Source organism: Carassius gibelio, chromosome B15 (assembly GCF_023724105.1).
Source record: "Carassius gibelio isolate Cgi1373 ecotype wild population from Czech Republic chromosome B15, carGib1.2-hapl.c, whole genome shotgun sequence".
Taxonomy (NCBI): domain Eukaryota; kingdom Metazoa; phylum Chordata; class Actinopteri; order Cypriniformes; family Cyprinidae; genus Carassius; species Carassius gibelio.
The window spans coordinates 15,281,252-15,301,926 of NC_068410.1; the positions used below are offsets into that span (position 1 = coordinate 15,281,252).

Here is a 20,675-nt window from a genome sequence, read left to right on the forward strand (position 1 = left end):
TGCTTTTATATTCTGTTTTCTTGCTCTTTGCTTCAACTATCTTGGCAACTATCTTGTGATCTCTTGTTGCTTATTGATGAGCTCATTAATTACATCAACTAGTTTTTGAGAAGTACTTAAATGTACTAAATCCATCAAATGAAAGCACACAACATCTACATGTTTGGATTATTTATTGTTTTTCCTACTGTAAAATGCATTTTCATATACATGCATTGTATGCATAGAAAAATTTGTGTGCAATGGACTTCTGAAAAAGACATCTTATTCATTTGTCAGTACATGATTTTTGGGATCCACTGGGGTTTTAAATGTTTTTTTTTTTTTTGTGTGTGTGTTTGGCTGGATTAGGATTTTTGCCTTCGCAGGATTATGATTTTTTGTTGCCAAATTGAAATGTACAATTTAATGATGTCACCTTAAAGTCAAACCTGCCCTCTGGAGTCCAGGATAAGTGTCTTAACACTGGCTGTTTCTCCCCTGTCCCAGGTGATTCTCAGCGGGTCGAGATGCCACGGAAAGACATGGAGGTAATCATGGGACAAATGGCTGTTCTGGAGGCCTGGTACACCCCCACTACCTCCATCGAGAAGAACGCGGTCATCTGGACCTTCATGGCCAATCACTCCAAACAAGTGAGTATGTTTGGAAACAGCATTTTAAAAATCTGATTTGTACTAAAAAAGAAAAATTTACTCATTTACTATTAGTAATCAATTAAATGTGTATATGTCATATTTATAATCCATAATCTTGATATTAATTTAAAAAGTCTTCATTATATATAAGCTATCCATTTCCTGTCCTCCTTTGCTGTTGTTTTGAAAAAAAAGAGGAATGGATTACATGATAGATCAATCTGTTGTCCTCCATCAGCAGACTAATAAATGACATGAACCTGACATGTCAGACCCAGCTCACTCAACAGATGGCTTTCACATTAATGTCACAGGAAGAGTATGGGACACTTGAAAGGTCAAAGACTGCTTAATGAAAATACATGTGATGAATTTAATGGACGGGCGAGAAGTGGATTACCTCGAGCCGTTATCGCTGAGGGTTTTAGATAGAGATGTAAATGTCAGATAATACACCCTGAGGCATGATAATCAGTCAGGTTATACTGTATGCGAGGGCCGGCTATTACATGCGACATATGCGTGTGTATGAATGATATTTGTGCAGCTTATCGTAATCTGTAGCTCCACTAGTTTCCATAAATAAATGGAAATCTGCCTAATATGAACTTGGCCATCTGCATTTGCATCAGAGGATTATCTTTAGTATGACAGTTTACCTCCATTATTACCCCCAGTTGTGTTCTAAGGTCTCTCTACGTGTTTTTGACTGCAGGTCATCTCCTACTTCTCAGGACAGATTGGCATCGGTAGCACTGACTTTCGGAGGCGGGTGGGTTTTTCCATGTCCATGCCCTCTGCCAATCTGTCCATCTACATCAATAACACGCAGGAGGCTGACTCCGGACGCTATCACTGCCACGTCATCATTCCTGGAGCTCCAGGTCTGTCTGGAGAGCTACAACTCAATGTTAAAGGTACATTGGCAAAATGTGGTTATATTCACTTATTTGGGGCATTTAACTGTCTGTCTCAAGACTTCTTTTTCTGTTGTAGTTCCTCCATCCACACCTGTGTGCTCTATGACAGGAAATCCTGTACTGAGTGGCAATGTAACATTGAGCTGTAAATCCAGCTATGGCAAACCTGTTCCTCAGTACAAATGGACCAAAGCAGCTCCTCTTTCTGAGGTCTTCTTCTCTCCCATGCAAAGTGAGTTTCCCGGATATGTATGCTTGCAATTGTTTGATTTCCTTTCCTTCGTCTGAGAAAAAAATCAGGAGCTTTTGTGGATGCATTAAAAATGATTTTTGATACATTAATGATACCGAAAGGTACAATTTGGTTTAATTTGCTGTATGGATTGATATATTTTGACTGGTATAAAATGGGGTTCATTTAAATGGTAGATTACCATTCAAAAGATAGGGATCTTTTAATTTTACTGTAGATCTAGTAAAACAATACTATTGTGAGATTTTATTGCAATTATATAAAAAAAATCCATTTATTTCTGTGATGTCAAAGCTGATTTTTTTTGCATCATTACGCCAGTTTTCCTTGTCACATGAATCTTCAGAAATAAAATATGAATATGCTGATTTGAAACATTTCTTATTATCATCAATGCTCAATATTTTGTGCTGCTCAATATATTTGTGGAAACATTTGATGAACGCAAGGTTCAGCAGAACGGCATTTATTTGAAACAGAAATCTTTTGTAATATTACAAAAGTCTTTACCGTCACTAATGAATGCTTTTATGTAGCAAGAACAATGTTTTACAAAAATATTATGCATCACAGCTGTTTTCAACATTTGAGCATATCGAATGATTTCTGAAGGGACACTGAAGACTGGAGTAATGATATTGAAAATTCAGCTTTGCTTTGCAGGAATAAATTACATTTTAAAATATATTCAAAAATACAGTCATTTTAAATTGTAAAAATAATATAATAGCTTTTTTTTAATCGTACAGATCCCAAACTTTGAAAAGTAGTTTATGATTGTTAAATATGCTTAATCGTTTTCAGAGGCGTTTGTCTGTTCTTGATCTGGGGTGCATTTCCCAAAAGCATAGTTGCTAACTAAGTTAGCAACTTTGTTGGTTGCAATACAATTTCCCATTGCCAACCAACTAAGTTAACAGGTTAGCAACTATGCTTTTGGGAAACGCACCCCTGTTTATGATCGTGAGGAAATTGGTTAGATGCTGTGTAGCTGTGAGGAGCACAGGCATCATTTATCACTAATTTAGCGTGTCTCCCTCTTTGGGCTGAGGAGAGGTGTGACACATTCCCATCAGCCTCTAAACACGACAGCTTTGACCTTGACTGAGTGCCAGGAACATCTTACATTTCTACTGGCAAGTTCTCTTAAAGTCCATATTTTTTTTTAATGTCCATGTTCCAAAAACATTTTTCTCTAAATGTATCATGATGATTTCTGTTGACATGCTTGTACTGATCAGCACAAATCTTTAGTCAAAATACACAGTTGTGCCAGCTGTTCACAAAAGCTGGCTTATACTTATCAACCATGCAGCACATTTCCTCCTTGATCCCAGGCACGTGGGGCTCCCAGTTTCTCTCCTGACATGAGAGTCCTGAGGGAGGCGAGGTGCTCAGTAATCTTCCCTCAGGAAAAACAAATGTATCATGTTCTTCTGGTCACCTGTCTTCCTCTCGCCCTCTCTGTGTCACTCTCATCTTCTGCGCATTCACAGAGTGGAGGTCCTGCCCCCAGCCTGTGCTTGTGCTGGGATACCTGGGTAAGGGAACAGACCCTAGGATAGACCCTTCTTTAGATTGACTCAGCAAATGTGCGGTTTGGTTTACCCTTAGAGTGTTGCTTAGTTTATTCCTCAACCCTTGTTTGCTTGTACATGTCAGTACAAGAATAATAAAGCTAAAAAGTTTGAGGTCAGTAAGACTTTTTTTGAAAGACATAAATAATTGTATTCAGCAGAGATGCAATAATTTGATCAAAGGTGACGGTAAAGACATTTAGTATGTTACAGAAGGTTTCTATTCCAAATAAATGTGGTTTTCTATACATCTAAGACTCCAAAATGGGATCATGGTTTCAAAAAAAGTAAAAAAACGTAATGTTTTTACTGTATTTTTGAGCAAATAAACACTTTTTTATTTATCTTAGTGACCCCAAACTTTAATAAGGTTGTGCAGTTGTTGTTTTTTAAGTCACACAGCAGTTTTACACATAAAGTAAGACATGTTTAAAACTCTGTAAACACTTTAGAATGGGACATTTTTACTTGAAGAAAGAATAAATGAATGGCTGACTGTGAATACAGTGCTGTTGATCGAAAACATATTTTTTAAGTGTTATTTTAAGTCAAAGCTTTAAAATCTTAAAAGCCTTTAAAGATAGTCTTTGTAACATCATTGTTACAATATTGTACGTTACGAATACATCGAAATACGTTTGAGATGTGGCCTAATCTGGGGTTATTTCCCGATCCCATCATGTTTCTTCATATCATTCCTCGTCTCCTCAGGTCATGACAGTGGTGGATCATCACTCTGTAAAAACATGCAAAGTTCACACATTATTTTGAGTCCCACAGAACCTCTATCCTTCACAGAAAGAGGTTTACAATCGGCACAAAACCTCAATGGCAAAAAAGGACAAAAACAACAAAAAAGCTTAACGCTTGATAAGCATTTTTAGCAATCAGCCATTTGTATCAACGTGCGTCAGGGAGATTAGAGTGATTCAATATCCCAGGCATATCAGTCTAAAAGCATATCAAACATCATCCTACCCCTTTCATCTATTTTGTTCCCTCCCATTGTTGAAATTATGAATCGTGTAGTGCTGTACTACTGTATTTTGTGTGTCTTGTTAGAGGGCTGTGTCTCATAGTTTATTCAATGCAGAAGCAACACAAACTGAAGGTTTTTATGAACAGCCCACTGAAGTGTTGACTTTATGAAGCCAGTCTTTTTAATCATTTTACACTTCATTAGTATAAAAGTGCCTGTGAAATCTGGAAAGCCCAGACTGGGGTCCCTGGGCGCCTGGCCTCGGCTCTGTGTCACTGAGGAATTGGAGTTTGGCTGCTCATCACTGCAGGCCATTCAGTGTGTGGACAGAAGCTACAGCAGCAGATGGTCGACTGCAATCTCTGCCAACACTCTAATAATGGCAGAAATGTAACGTTTGTTCTCTGTCTTGATGGTTTTAACTTCTCAGCCTTGTTGCCAGCATCATGCAGTGAAAATAGGCGTAGAATTGTCAACATAACTGTAGCCAAGTCGTTAACACATGTGTCTCATATATGTGTCAGTCATCATGACAAATTGCTCTTATGAATAGGGATTTCAAAGGATTACACTCTTATTTCATATTTCATATAAGGGTGTTTCTTCAACTTTGTGCACTTTTATGGCCAAAATGTTTGTTTTTTTATCCTTTTTACCTAGATTACAAGATTCAAGGTAGTTTCATAAAAAAAAAGTTTATTTTTTATTTTTTATCATGCCTTCATTATTTACCTTTGCTATTTTTAAAATGCATTTTATGTACGAATTTTTATCGTTTTACTCTTTAATCTTAAAATATGAATGAAATGTCAATTTTCCACAAATTATAGCTTGGGAATTTTGCTTTGGAAATGTAATAGATAACAAGTTACTCTATTTAAAATGTAAAAAGTAGTGTAACTATTTCAATTACTTTATTAATGTAACTGATTACTTTTGAATACTTTTTGATTACTTTTCGAAATTTCTAAAGAATGTTTTCACCTGTTAATCATTTTCAGACATTTAAACCAAGCAAGTCTTTTTTAAGGAAATGTAAATAGTGCCTGTAATTGAATAAACACCCATATAAGTAATAAGCAGTCACATGCTACAATAGGTCACAAAGGGGTGAACTCTATTGAAAATGCATTTGATGTTCAATTATGATATTATGAATGTTTGGTTCTATTTTCAGATGAGAGGCAGGGCACCCTTCGACTTAGCAACCTCACCAAAAGCATGTCTGGCAAGTATGTTTGCCGCGCCAGCAACACGGCTGGGACTGACAGCTGCCACATCAATCTAGAGGTCTCCACCTGTAAGTATCTCTCAAAAGGATTGATGTAATATTCTATATTGTAGATTTTAGCACTCACTATAATTGTAACCTAACTGTTCCTCTTGTGGCCAAAGCTAACAACGTCTGGGTGATCGCCGGGGCCACAGTGGGCTCCGTGGTGGGTCTGATGGCTCTAGTTTTATTCCTGATCTTCATCCTGAGGAGAAACCGTGACACGGAAGAGGAGATGGCCAATGACATCAAGTGAGCATGTGTCATATATTTATAATATTGTATTACAATATCTGCAGTGTAACTAGTTTTATGTAATGCCATTGTGAAATTTGATTACAAAATAAATGTAACTGTAATCTGTAACAGTTACTAAGAAAATTGTGTAATGAAATTACAGTTATTAACGATTATGAAGTGGGTTACATGTGAAGGCATCTGGAATTATTGTGCTTCAGGTACACTTTAAATATCTTGCATTTAAATAGCAATATTACTCAAAGATCACACAATCCACATCAATAGTGACTTTAAAACACATTTTAGGCTTAATTTTAAGAAATGTGCATTGTGCACAAGTAGTAGTCCAAATAAAGTTGAATTTAAAATAAACTTATCAGTAAGTCTCAAGCGACATGTCAGTAAATATGTTAATAGATTTGAACTATACGTAATATGAAAAAAAATATTTTTAAAGATATTCCTTTTTTTACTAGGGTAAGGATAACCTGCCTGATTTAAATGCCTGAAAATGACTAACAGTTGAAAATATTTGTTAGGTAATCAGAAAGGTATCAAATGTAATCAGTTACATTACTTTAATAAAGTCATTGAAATTACACTACTTATAACATTTTAAGTAGGGTATCTTGTAATCTGTAAACTTTCCAAAGTAACTTTCTCACTTTTGCACTTCATACATAATGCTATAGTTTAGATGTGTGTATCATAGTATCTGCTTTCTATTGCTTTAAGGGAAGATGCACAGGCACCAAAACGTGTCTCCTGGGCTAAAAGCGGCACAGGATCGGACATCATATCAAAGAATGGCACATTGTCCTCAATAGCCACCAGCCCTCCTGTACAGGACCCTCAGCATCCACTCCAAAACAACCATTACCCATACCCTCCTGGTGCCTCGGACATTGCCTCCATCCTCACCACCACTGGAAGCACAACCACCTACCGCCTCCGCCCAGGGGAGCCCAACCCTCTACACGGCCTGCCTGGATACAACGCCAGCGGCACACCAAATCACGCACTCCGCCCCCATCGCCATCACACTCCTGCAGTCCTCAATCCTAACAGCTGCTCCACACAGAGGACTGAGGGGCCGCAGCCGCAGACCCCGCGCCCACTCAACAGGCCTATAAACACTGCCACCCTGTCCCGCATGGGGGCCGTGCCCATCATGGTGCCCACCCAGAACCATGCCGGATCACTGGTGTAACGGCCCTCAAGACTAGTAATGTACTAACGACTAGCCAAACATACGTGGAGAAGGGTTTCGACAAATGTGACGATAAATTTGGCTAACTTTTTATACAGAATAAAGTATAGTAAAATATAGTTACATGTCGAAAAAAAAATCTTCGATTTGTTTTCTAAAGTATTATATGTTTTTTTATAAGCTTAATCTGTGTTTTGATGCCTAAACACTTTGTAAAGTTCTTTTTGTCATCGTTTCGAACCGTTTCAGGGACCAAGAACAGTATTTTGTCAGTGTGTTATACATTATGACGGGATGCAGACGTCCACTTTTTGTAACAGTTGTGTTTACAGATTCAGATTTGTCCAGTTATTTAGACATTCAGTTAAATTCATGACGATAATGTTTAGCATCAGCTGTTCTTGTGCCTCTTGTGCCTCCGTTTCTCTCAGGAGTTTTCGCTTTTGTCTGTCAAGCGGTTGACAGATTTCTGAAGCAGAGCAGGTTTCATTTCAAATGAAATATTTTCTGACCATTCAGATGAGTTAAGAAATTTTGAGAAAAGGGAAGGCTGTAAAGCAGAAAATAAAATGGGAGCCTTTAAAAATGCTGTTTTATGATGTAGAGCATAAAAATGCCAGTGTCTGCCATGCTTGTTTACTGGAACAAGAAGGACTCTTAATTTGTAAAACATCTGAACATGGAAGTTACATGGAAGTGTCCATTGATTAATTTGTGTATTCATGATAATTTACAAAAAAAAAAAAAAAAAAAAATAGCCTTGTGGTTTAATGACTTAAATATTGGAAGAAATGTTTTGGTAATAGTGTTAATGCTGAATGTTATTGTGAATATTCTGGTTGAAGATATTGTTTACTCTGTAATTAAGCCTTTTCCACTTATTTTGTTATTTTCAAATTGCCATTATATGGAATTGAAAGCATTATACATATATAACTGTCTACATGATGAATGCAGAGATGTAAGAAGCGGGTTCTAAGTGGAAAATGCCTCAGTGAGGTTCAAGTGTTTAAGTGGTGGTGCTTGTTTTGATCACTTACCATAATGTTCTGCTTATTAAACCAATACAAAATTGCATTGTAAAACATTTTTTAAAGAGTTAAACTAGCACATTTCTTTGATGTGGCATTTGATTGACCCAGCATTAAACAAATTTTATTAACAAGTATATTAAATATTAGAACTTTATCTACAATTATCTATTCTCGGATTGAGATCCCGGACGAGCCCCCGATTTCCAATATGGCCATAACAGAAATATTTTTTTTTTCTTGTTGGTATTATGGGTACCAAAATTGCTAGTTATAAGCAAGTATAAAATTTATGTTCAGAATTACACTGGTTGTCATAGAAGGCTAAGGAATGGCCAACTTTTTCATGGGTGGTTTTGCTGAAGTATTTTATTTATCCTGAGATTTTAAGATAAAGTTGGCTTGTGTATTGATACTAAGTTACTCTTCTAGGCCAAATGTCTTTCAAACATGGTTTTCTGATAAAAAAAGAAAAAATGAGAAAATACACTGAATAATCACTTTGTTATTGACGCAGGCTATTTGGTAGGCTGCCACTCTTACAAGGTAGACCAATATAACCACGTAATGAGGACATCCTTGGGAACAAAGTTAGGGAGTTTGGGGGAGAGAACTCCTACAATAAGATTAGAGGTTGAAAACCATAAAAGTGTGAACTGCGAATGGGCTGGTCATTTGTTCTGCAGGCAGCTCGGCTGTTCTTTATCTCAGTGCAAGGACAACTAAATATTAAAAGCATGATGGCATACAGGTGCTGGTCATATAATTAGAATATCATCAAAAAGTTGATTTCACTAATTCCATTTAAAAAGTGAAACTTGTATATTATATTCATTCATTACACACAGACTGATATATTTCAAATGTTTATTTCTTTTAATTTTGATGATTATAACGGACAACTAAGGAAAATAAGAATATTGTGAAAAGGTTCAATATTGAAGACACCTGGTGCCACACTCTAATCAGCTAATTAACTCAAAACACATGCAAAGCCTTTTAATATAACATAACACACACACACACATACAATGACACATCTAGCACTATTTTACAACTACCTAAAATAAAATCACTTTACTTCACAAACTAGCTAAGCTGGCTGCATTCACTGAGGTAAATTATAATCATCAGAAATACTATATGTAATATTCACAACAATAACCGTTAAAAAATACTGTCATTTGTATAACAATGACGAAATGTATGAATACTTACACACATTCGTAAACTCCTCCATCGTTAGTTGACTGTTCTGACTGGTGATGACATGCTGCACGCAATGACAGTTGGGGGATAATCACTCTCCACTTTCTGTGAAGTTATGTATCGATGTTCCCTTATTCCCTGTGCCGTGCGAAGTGCCCTTCAAACTGAACATGTTCGCTCCCTTCGGATTGGAATCTCACTTAAGATGGCAGAATACCCTGTGAAGTCCACTTCGCAGTACACTTACAGTCTAATGGAACACACCTTCAGTCTAGTTCTGTAGGCTACACAATCATGGGGAAGACTGCTGACTTGAAAGTTGTCCAAAAGACGACCATTGACACCTTGCACAAGGAGGGCAAGACACAAAAGGTCATTGCAAAAGAGGCTGGCTGTTCACAGAGCTCTGTGTCCAAGCACATTAACAGAGAGGCGAAGGGAACGAAAAGTTGCGGTAGAAAAAAGGTGTACAAGCAATAGGGATAACCGCACCCTGGAGAGGATTGTGAAACAAAACCCATTCAAAAATGTGGGGGAGATTCACAAAGAGTGGACTGCAGTTGGAGTCAGTGCTTCAAAGACCCACTACGCACAGATGTATGCAAGACATGGGTTTCAGCTGTCCATTCCTTGTGTTAAGCCACTCTTGAACAACAGACAGTGTCAGAAGCGTCTTCCTTCAAAAAGGACTGGACTGCTGCTGAGTGGTCCAAAGTTACTGTATGTTCTCTGATGAAAGCAAATTTTGCATTTCCTTTGGTTATCAGGGTCCCAGAGTCTGGAGGAAGAGAGGAGAGGCACACAATCCACATTGATTGAGGTCCAGTGTAAAGTTTCCACAGTCAGTGATGGTTTGTGGTGCCATGTCATCTGCTGGTGTTGGTCCACTGTGTTTTCTGAGGTCCAAGGTCTACGCAGCCTTATACCAGGAAGTTTTAGAGCACTTCATGTTTCCAGCTGCTAACCAACAATATGGAGATGCAGATTTCATTTTTCAACAGGACTTGGCACCTGCACACAGTGACAAAGCTTCCAGTGCCTGGTTTAAGGACCATGGTATCCCTGTTCTTAATTGGCCAGCAAACTCGCCTGACCTTTACCCCATAGAAGATCTAATCCACAGGTAATCAACACTATTCCAGTCCTTCAATTAACACTTTTTAAAGCCAAACACTTTTTTTTTTAAATATAACTAAACAAATTAAAATGTTTTATCTTATTATTTATTTTTATATTTGACATATGTTCTATTGATATATGCTGCTGTGATTGAATGTTGATGGGAATCTTTCTCACTGTGCCGTTGATTAAAGTAACGTTCATCTATGTCAACAGGAAAAGGGAAAAGCACGTCCAAAAAACATATGCAAAAGAGCTTAACTGCAATGAACTAGAAGTGATGGTCAACATGTGATGTTCAGCATTTGCATTCATTTTTCTACAAGGCAGGTGAAAAACAATTCAGCATCTTATCAGCAGAGCAGAGGGAACCTGCTCCTCTTTTAGTCAAGAACTGAAGTACTGAAGCTGTGAAGGATGAAAGTGAAAGTGTCTCACTTCAGTCCAGTTGTTTAGAGGTTTCTTTTGCATCCTGTGTCTGCTTGTTTCATTTCTGAACCAATAAATATACATTAAATATACATTTTATTCATGTGCCTAGAAGCATACCTTTGTACTTTTCATTCAGTAATACTATAATGATGCATTAAATATATTGAGATTGTATAGTGTTTTTATTTTTATCGACTTGAAGAACATTATAAACTCATGCTGGCAAAACACACTACCATTCCAAAGTTTTTGAACAGTAAGACTGGATTCATCCGATCAAAAATACAGAAAAAAATTGTAACATTTTGTAAATATTTTTAATTGTAACAATTGAAATATTTTTACTGTTCAAAGGAACTGCTTTCTATTTGAATATATTTGAAAATGTAATGTATTTTCATGCGATTTCATTGTAATGTGATTTCAAAACTGATTTTATTTAGCATCATTACTCCAGTAATATTCTGATTGGCTGCTAAAAAACAACAACATTATAATTATTATTGTTATTATGTTTAAAGCAGAGTTTAAAATTTTCAGGTTTCTTTGAAAGAATTTCAAAAGAACTGCATTTATCAGAAATAAAAATATTTATTGACATTATAAATGTCTTTATCATCATCACTTTTACTAAATTTAAAGCATCCTTTCTAAAAAATAATAATTTCTGCTTAATTTTTTAAGATTAATATTGAATTAATCTGAGGATTTATTAGCATTAATTATATGATTTCAACTAAAAGTAACTTTTGTAAATGTTTAAATCTTATAACCAGTGTTTTTCTTTACATATCACTTAGTAAACTGACAATATTTTGACCTTAAACAAACCAAATTCCTCAGTGTGCTTTTATAATAAACACTCTAATCTAGATTTACTAATTCACAAGTTTAAGGCACAAACTTTCTGCATAAAATACTGTCGACATCTCATGATCAAAATCAACAGACGCTGGAGTGTGAAAGACCAGTTATAGTCTATATATCAGTGATGACATTTAGACATATATATATATATATATATTATGAACTTATTTAATTCTTTATATTATTTTAAATATGTTATTAGATCTATTACAACTATTACAAGTTTTTTATAAAACAAACACTGACGCACCAGCAGTTGAGACGCTACCAGCTTAGTGACCATCTCAGCCACTGCAGGAACTGAACACAGACGTCAACAGTAACTTCCTATTTCTGATTTAACAGACATTTGACTGAATCCTATTAAACAGATCATTGCTAGTCAATTCAGCTGGTACCTGGCTGTTCGATTGTGTTTCTCCAAACTGTTTCCACACACACATGTGATCTCGGGCCAGAAGCACAGATGCATGAGCCGCTCCAAGGGAACAAGAAGCAAAATAACTACTTTAAGCCTTGTGCTGTGCTGAAAATCCTTGCATTATGATATATTATCACCAAATATTTGATTCAATCTTTGTTTTCTTTCAAATTGCAGCCAATGATTGATCGCAGGCCTCATTGATCTGAATTTTTGATAAAAAAAAATGCATTACTTTGCCAGTGATTGCCAGTGAAACTGAGCTGCATAAACTCAGAAAATTAAGCCTATGATTAATCATCTTCAAAAAAAAAAAAAAAAAGAAAAAAAAGAAAACAAGTTGATAAAATGATTGAATCCAACATAGCTTAACAAGAAATGTATAAGCATTTTTTTAGGCCCGTAATTTTTTGACCTGGAACACAAAAAGGGGGAAAAAAATCCCCCAAATGTATAAAACAAGGAAGCTGTTAAACAACTGTGAGCAAAGTTTGGAAGTTTTAGTCCCATGTGATAACATTAACTAGCATTTTCAGGAAAAAGAAAATCCTCTCTGGGTTAAAATGACCAGAACACAAATCTGTCAAAATAAATAGGTTATCAAAAAAGGTTTCAAATCAAAGTAATGAAACAATTCACCAATATTAATTCTTCCCCCATTTAGGCCTTTCTTGGCAATGTGGAAGCCCTCCCCCTCTCCTTCAAGCCGATTGGTCACTGGGACGGCGCAGTCCTCCAATCACGGCCCAGGTTGGCTGATTATAAATCACAACAGTAAGGATATAACTCAATCCTGCCATCTGCTGGAGATTCTTTACCACTCAGTGTTCCGGTCCTAAATAACAAACTTACACTGAAAACGTTTATTACCTTCTCTTTTTTTGCCAAAGCTGAGTCCAGGGTTCCCTTTTCAAGCACCAGGCAGTTGATGTTCTTAGGTCCCTTCCCACCTGTCCTTCAAAACACCACATAAACATCTGTGTCTCCACCACCTCCACCAGAAACAGCAAAAACTCAACACCTTTCTCAGGGTACATTGGAGCTATTCAGGATATAATGATCTCCTTGGCGTTTCGCAAACTTCTTCTTAGAGCACAGACCAGGACAGAATTTCTCCCTCTGCTCATTGTTTCCAAATATGTCTATCATCCAGGCACACATGCTGTTTCAAACACAACCAGTGAAAACTATGTAAAACCTAATTAACCATGAAGAACGAAAACTATATGCAAGCACATGCACCACTTTATGTAAAAATATATTTAGTCCAACCTTGTGTATAATGTATAATTATAATGCAGCTACAACTTTAAAGTATAATATGTGACCTTGGAGCACAAAATCAGCCTTAAGTAGCTGGGGTATATTTGTCGGGATATTAACTAAAGATTATGTTCTATTAAGATATTTTGTAAATGTCCCATAATAAATATATCAAAACTTAATTTTAGATTAGTAATATGCATCGCTAAGAACTTCATTTGGAGAAATATAAAGGCTATTTTCTCAATATTTAGATTTTTTTGCACCCTCAGATTCCACATTTTCAAATAGTTTTATCTAGGCCAAATATTGTCCGATCATAACAGACCATCCATCAATGTAAGCTTATTTATTCAGCTTATGATGTACAAATCTCAATTTCAGAAATATTGATGATTGGTTTGGTGGTCCACTCCAGGTTCACATTTTAGCAAGCTAATAGGGATATTTATAAGGCGTAGATGGCTCACCTGTGAATATTGATGTATGCGGTAGGGCTGACACAGCCTGTGGATAAAGCCCCCCGCCCCCACCCCCACATCAGGGTTCAGGTAAATCCCACCAAACCCCAGATGGGCGCCTTTCCTCATAGCCTCTATGGGGGGAAATAATCTACAAGAACACATAGCTAAAATAAAAGTCATTTATATTAAATATACATTTTTGAATTTATTAAAAGTATTTAAACAAAAAATATAAATTAAGTCCAGATATTCAGCTGTATGGATTTGTGAAGAGCAGTTTATTTGCTAATATAATTAATATTAGCATTGATATAACTGTTAATTAAAATTGTTAGCTCATACTTATTTTATCTTTTTCTAAGAGGAATTTGACTTTGTCTTGAGTTTGGAGAATAAAGATCCAATATGAAAATCAATGTATAATTGTTTCATCTCATTATGTTATGATTCTCACTTTAAATTTTATAGGCAGTCTTTTCTTTATGTAATCTACTGTATACTCATGTAACCTCAAAATACCAAATCAGCAAATAATAATCTTAAAACATTTTAATGGTTTTGTTAATGAAATATTTGCTTGTGCTTGTCTTCTTCAGATCACTTAATAATACCAGATTTCTCATGAGAAGTCAGTTAACATAGGTTATTTTAACTCTGGATAAAAAAGGAAGTCATCTTGAATGCAGAGGTTAGTACATTTTATTACAGTAGGGCTGATTTAATGAGCCTTTTGCAGAAGTTTGCATGGTTGCATTGTTGTAAATAGTCATACCTCATCACCTGAACAGCTAATAAGCTATTAAACAAATATTTAGTATAGTACAAAGACATACACATGAAAAAAAAAAACAATCACAAGAAGAATTTTCTCTATTATAGAATTAAACTCTTGAGAATACTGGAACCTTGTGCTAAACGATGATTCTGATGATTCTTAATCATAGGAAATAAACACTTAAGATACCAGATCAAAAGAAAAGAAAAGTGTATAATAAAAATATTCTTGTTAAGTAAGTTAGTAGTTCCCTTAATAGACATTCCTATGGAGCTCTTCTTTTGTAACACCCCAAATGACAGAATAATACTGTGCAGAGCTCTATAAAGAGTACATGAAGCGCTAAATTTAACAAAATATCACAGTTAATGTCTATTTGGGCTCATTAAACAGGACAAGGTACAGAAGCTAGATTCTGATTTCTCAGTGTACTTGACTTGAGCAAAATCTGAGCACAAGAAGAGGAATGTATTGAGCCTTACAACTTCATGAAGCACAATTCAAACATATAGCAGGAAAACAGCGGCGTACACATGAAAAGATTGTGTCTGGCATTTCAAACTATTGTGTGATGGAAATGTATGGAGTATTGGAAAGAGAAATAAAAAAATATTTTGTAATCTATACACATAGTTGGACTGCCTTTTCTCACTTTTGATCTCAAGAAGCGATGATTTCACTTTTTCGGCAAAAGTCACGTGTCACGTTGATCCCTCTGAGATTGTAAAACATTATTTTGACGTAACGAGGTTCATTTGAGATCCGGACGGAACATAAAGCGTCTTGTGTCTAGTTACTGTCCTCTTTGGCTTGTGCTGACACAGTTTCAGAGTTTGATCCTTCATATCTCTGGGAGGCAATGGTGGCCTGTTGGGACATACTTCTCCTCACAATATCTCCTTTCCTCCAGAGTGTGATCTCCTGTTGAGAATGAACAGAAATGTATTTTACTCATTTGTAAGTAACAAGTATTATGTAATGTTACATTACCTGTTGTTTGAAGTATCTTCGCTCTTCCTCGTCTATAAGGACTAGGTTTAGATAGTAACGCACGGAGAACTTCTTGTTGACGTCCCTCATGGTGGGTGTCAGCTCGTATCCAGCAAGAAATAAGCGGATGGGGATCGATTCGCCTGAAAAGATTATAAGGGAGGAAAACCATAATATTAAAAATTAAAATTCTTAATTAATTAATCACCCTCATGTTGTTCCAAACCCATAAGACCTTTGTTCATCTTCGGAACACAAAGTAATATATTTTTGAGAAATTCCTAGAGCTTTCTGACTTGTGTTTGCACGATTATGACAAAAATCATAATTGTCAATTACTCCCTTGAAATTGTAATTTTTGTAATTGCGAATGTTAATTGCGTTTATCACAATTTACATTGAATGATGTTCACACCATTGTTTGACGCAGCTGCATGTTTTATTTTTATATGTAAATGAACAAGCTAAAAAAAGCTTTTCAATAGTTTTAAGTAGAGTTCGACCGATTAATCGGCACCAATAGTTGATTGCTGGAACAATCGGTTATCGTCAAAAATCCATGCTGATAGTTTTCCGCGTTTCGTCCTTTGTTGGAGCGGCTGAGAAGGCTCTGTTTTTATTATACAGTGCGAGAGCGGCCTCTAGTGGTTGAAATCACTGACAGCATGTGTGGTTTGTTTAGACACGTGACGCTGCACACTGAACAGAGCGAGAAACTTCAGACCCAGATTTAAATGCAGTTGACAAAAAATCCTGCCGTTGATTTCAGCGTCTGCCATCTCACTAAATGAAGACGAAAACACATGAACAACATTTCCAGAACTGCTCTGAGTGTCACTTTATGAGCATTTAACTGTTTGATTTGAATAAAAGCATCATATCACATGCACAAAATTGTAAAGATAATCACGGCAACCCGTGAAAATAAAAGTCCGGTTTTGAAGTATATTTTTCAGTATAATGTACATAGCCTACTACTACTACTAAAATGAAACAAACATTATTTAAGGAATAATCACACAACATTTCTTCCATGTTTTAATTGTAATAGTAAATCCCCTTTTTTTGCCCTTCCCATAAACATGTAAATACATTTACAATTTAAATTTTGAGGGGGAAAATTATTAGGCTTCTTTATAAAAAAAAAAAAAAAGGAATTAAGTTGTTTTATGCGTTCAAATAAATAGAAATGCTAAAACAGAATTTGGTAAAAATAAAAAAAATTATATTGAGAAAAAATAAAACATTCCATAGGGCCCTAATAATGTAATTTTTGTTAAATTTTTATTAAAATGATGTCAAAATGTATAAGTTTCATTATTTTAATTAATTAGACTTGCTTTATGATTAATAAACTTTAATTTAACTATTAAAAAAGGATGGAGAAATTTAAATGGAAAAAACAGAATCCAGAAAAATTTTATAATGGAATTTGGAAATAAATAAAATGGAATTTAGGAAAAAAAATTCTACTGATTTCATAGTGCCCTATTAGAGTGTGGTAATTTCAACATTTACTATTTATATTACTGTTATTATTATTATTAATACTTTTATTATTATTACTACTACTACTACTATTAGTATGGTTCAGTCCAGTTTTTGTTTTGTAAGTGAAGCACTATTTTAGTTTTTGTTCAGTATCCATTTTAAAAACTATCGGTTAATTAATTGGTATCGGCCAGTGTGGTCCAACCTAGCTATTGGTATCAGCAAAATCCAATATCGGTCGAACTCTAGTTTTAAGCCTCAAATGTCAAATAAAGTAAAAAATATTAATGGGATTATGTTATACTGAAACAATGGAAAAACCCATAAGATAACATAGAAAATAAAAAAAACACATCTTAAGCATGCAGAACAACATAATTGGATTTTGAACGATTCATTGCCGCTTTGAACGATTATGTTTTTTTGGCATCCATAATTGTAATTGCGATTAGGAATTAAATTAATTGTGCAGCCCTATCTCTGACCCTCCATAGACAGCAAGGGTCTTTACACAATCAAGGTCCAGAAAGGTAGCAAAGACATTGTTAAAATAATGACAGAATTTTTTTTTTTGGTGAACTATTCCTTTAAGTGCATGTGAAAATAATGGATTTCAGAAAAGTATCTTAACAGAAGCCACAAAAAGTTAATACAATATGGACTTATAATATAGTAACATAATATAATACAGATGAAAGGTTTAGCTTTACCTCTCACTGGTGCCCCATCCATGATCTCATATTTGGCAATGGTGTCATTTTCATGGTACACACTGGGTCCTGTTCCAGTCGACTCCCGTTTTATTATACCGATCTCCATGTGTTTAATCTTTATCCTTACAAGAAGGAAGTAAATCTTTCCTACGATAACATCCCTCAGATGGTATCTAAACAGGACGCAAGAAATAAAATTATGACAAGAAATTATATTATAAATAAAAAACATTAGATTTTACGACTATTTTTGCATTGTGACATTTAACAAATGATATATACCATATTTTCTGGACTATAGGTCACACTTTTTTTCATAGTTTGGCTGGTCCTGCGACTTATAGTCAGGTGCGACTTATTTATCAAAATGAATTTGACATAAACAGAGAGAAATGAATCAAGAGAAAACATTACCGTCTACAGCTGCAAGAGGGCGCTCTATGCTGCTCACTGCTCCTGTAGTCTACACTGAAAACAGAGCGCCCACTAGTGGCTGTAGACGGTAATGTTTTCTCTTGGTTCTTGGTTCTACATAAATGTGACTTATAGTCCAGTGCGACTTATATAATGTTTTTTTCCTCGTCATGACGTATTTTTGGACTGATGAGACTTATACTCAGGTGCGACTTCTAGTCCGAAAAATACGGTAATTATATATGTTGTATGCAATATTATTAAGCACATTTCACAACATCTCTCTAGTTATATATCTACACACACATTTCTTTACAAAATAATAATTATATTAATGGTACAACATGGATACTCACTTGGATTTGTTGTATTCAAACTCAATATGGAGACAATCTTCAATTCCTACTTCCATCTTGATGGAGGAGTTCAGCTCTGGATAGGTGCACAGTGTCTGCACGACTATATCCATCTCTTTACTGATATCATTCAGCCTTCTGCTGATTGTTGCTCGCAGAAAGTATCTAAACAGATCAGAATGAAGAAATTCAGGAACGTTCTTTGCTTCCCAACAAGACATTTTACACACTGTACATTCAGGTACTGACTCCATGCTGTTATAATGTTGTACACTACCAGACAAAATGTTTGAACAGTAAGACTTGTAATGTTTTTTTTTTTTTTTTTTTTAAGAAGTCTCTTTTGCTCACCAAGCCAGTAAAGTACAGTAAAAACAGTAACATTTTTATTTTAAATTACTGTTTTCTATTTTGATATATTTTAAAAAGTAATTTATTCCTGTGATTTCAGAGCTGAATGTTCAGCATAATTACTCCAGTCACATGATCCTTCAGAAACCATTCATACATTCTGATTTGCTGCAAAAAAATAAAATAAATAAAAATAAAAACATTTATTATGTTAAAAACTATTTTTTGTAGGTTTCGTTGATGAATAGAAAGTTCAGAAGAACAGCCTTTATTTGAAATATAAATTTTTATCTTTATCGTCACTTTTGATCAATTTAAAGCATCCTTGCTAAATAAAAGGATTCATTTCTATAATTTAAACCCCCTCCAAAAAAACAAAAACTAAATTATTATATATGTACTGACTCCAAGCTTTTGAAATACAGTGTATAATAGAACAAAAGCTTTTTTATTTCAGATAATATACAAAAATATACAGATAGATACAAAAAAATACTGAAATAAATGTACTCAACTGTTTTAAATATTGATAATAATAATAATGTTTCTTGAACAGCAAATTATAATGATTTCTGAAGGAGCATGAGACACTGAAGACTACAGTAATGATACAGAATATTTTAGCTTTGATCACAGGAATAAATTACATTTTAAAATAATTTCAAATAGAACGCAGTTATTATACATAGAACAATATTTCACAATATTACTGTTTTTGCGCAATTACTGATCAAATAAATGCAGGATTAAAAAAACTAACAAAAACTTTTGACTCCCATAATGTTCTGGGTTTACAGAACCAACACTACCTATAGTTTTCCTTCATGCACCAGTTTTAAATGCTTTCTGGTTGATTGGTAACTTTAGTAATTTACCTCAGTTTGACATTCTGGCCAGTGTAAGACTCGTAGGGCTTTTCCACATGAGTGAACTCGAAGTCAAAGGTCTGGGACTGTGAAAGCTCACCAGGTCGAGCAAGATCCTTCACTAACGACACAAACTCATGGTGGTTCCCTCTGTCATAGTACAGCTCTGTGAATCACACGACATGTGTGTGTCTATATATACATACATAAAACACCAGGACTGTTTCTAAACGTCCATTCACACACGGCTGACTCACCAATCTGTCCGACGAACTCGATTTTGATCCCGTTATGCTCCAGCCTCTTTCCAGGAGTCTTCAGAGTCACGTTAACTTTCCCACTTACAGTTTCCCCATCGTAGAAAAGCAAATATTTGTCCTTTTTGCCATCTTCGGTTCTGTGCTCAGCTTTCTTCCTGGTCTCGGCGTCATTCAACACGATGTCGATCTCCGCGGTCTGTCCGAAGCCGAAGAAGCTCATGTCTGATGGACGGGTGTCAGTGTCACTGCTGTATGATCACAGATCACCCGATTGATTGACAGCAGCTACAGGTTCTCTAGCGCGCGGATGCTTACCTTTTACCAAGTGGCCTTCAAAAACGAGCGCATAAGATATTTGACTGTTTTTTTATTATCCGCGATTAAGTGGATATATCAATATATTATGCTTGAAATCTAATACTTATTTCTGTCTGATTTCATTAAAGTAGCTCAATTTAGAGCATGACAGAAGTCAGGAAGGATATTTGCCCATTAAACAAAAAAAAACTCCCGCACTTCCTTGATCTTCCTGCTGGGGTAATTTCAAAATAAAAGTTCTTTAT

General features: G+C 35.4%; 2 protein-coding genes and 1 pseudogene across 2 annotated transcripts in view; 1 reads left to right on the forward strand and 2 right to left on the reverse strand.

The window, feature by feature from the left end:
- The window catches only part of LOC127972235 (endothelial cell-selective adhesion molecule-like), a 36,250-nt gene extending 28,086 nt beyond the window's left edge, over nucleotides 1-8,164 (forward strand). The window contains exons 2-8 of the mRNA XM_052575595.1: nucleotides 490-635; nucleotides 1,354-1,555; nucleotides 1,635-1,790; nucleotides 3,308-3,352; nucleotides 5,545-5,667; nucleotides 5,763-5,892; nucleotides 6,616-8,164. Of these exons, the coding sequence (XP_052431555.1) occupies nucleotides 490-635; nucleotides 1,354-1,555; nucleotides 1,635-1,790; nucleotides 3,308-3,352; nucleotides 5,545-5,667; nucleotides 5,763-5,892; nucleotides 6,616-7,090 (1,277 nt within the window). The 3' untranslated portion in view covers nucleotides 7,091-8,164. The remainder of the gene's footprint in view (nucleotides 1-489; nucleotides 636-1,353; nucleotides 1,556-1,634; nucleotides 1,791-3,307; nucleotides 3,353-5,544; nucleotides 5,668-5,762; nucleotides 5,893-6,615) is intronic.
- Nucleotides 8,165-8,549: 385 nt separating this feature from the next.
- On the reverse strand, nucleotides 8,550-14,673 carry LOC127973060 (isobutyryl-CoA dehydrogenase, mitochondrial-like; annotated as a pseudogene).
- LOC127973124 (vacuolar protein sorting-associated protein 26B) lies at nucleotides 14,573-20,646 on the reverse strand. The gene is made up of 6 exons (XM_052577194.1): nucleotides 20,110-20,646; nucleotides 19,862-20,018; nucleotides 18,636-18,800; nucleotides 17,863-18,038; nucleotides 15,662-15,804; nucleotides 14,573-15,592 (listed from the first exon to the last, which is right to left on the reverse strand). The coding sequence occupies exons 1-6, from the start codon at nucleotides 20,330-20,332 to the stop codon at nucleotides 15,461-15,463; spliced, it is 996 nt and encodes a 331-aa protein (XP_052433154.1). The 5' UTR covers nucleotides 20,333-20,646; the 3' UTR covers nucleotides 14,573-15,460.
- Between the last annotated feature and the right edge of the window lie 29 nt (nucleotides 20,647-20,675).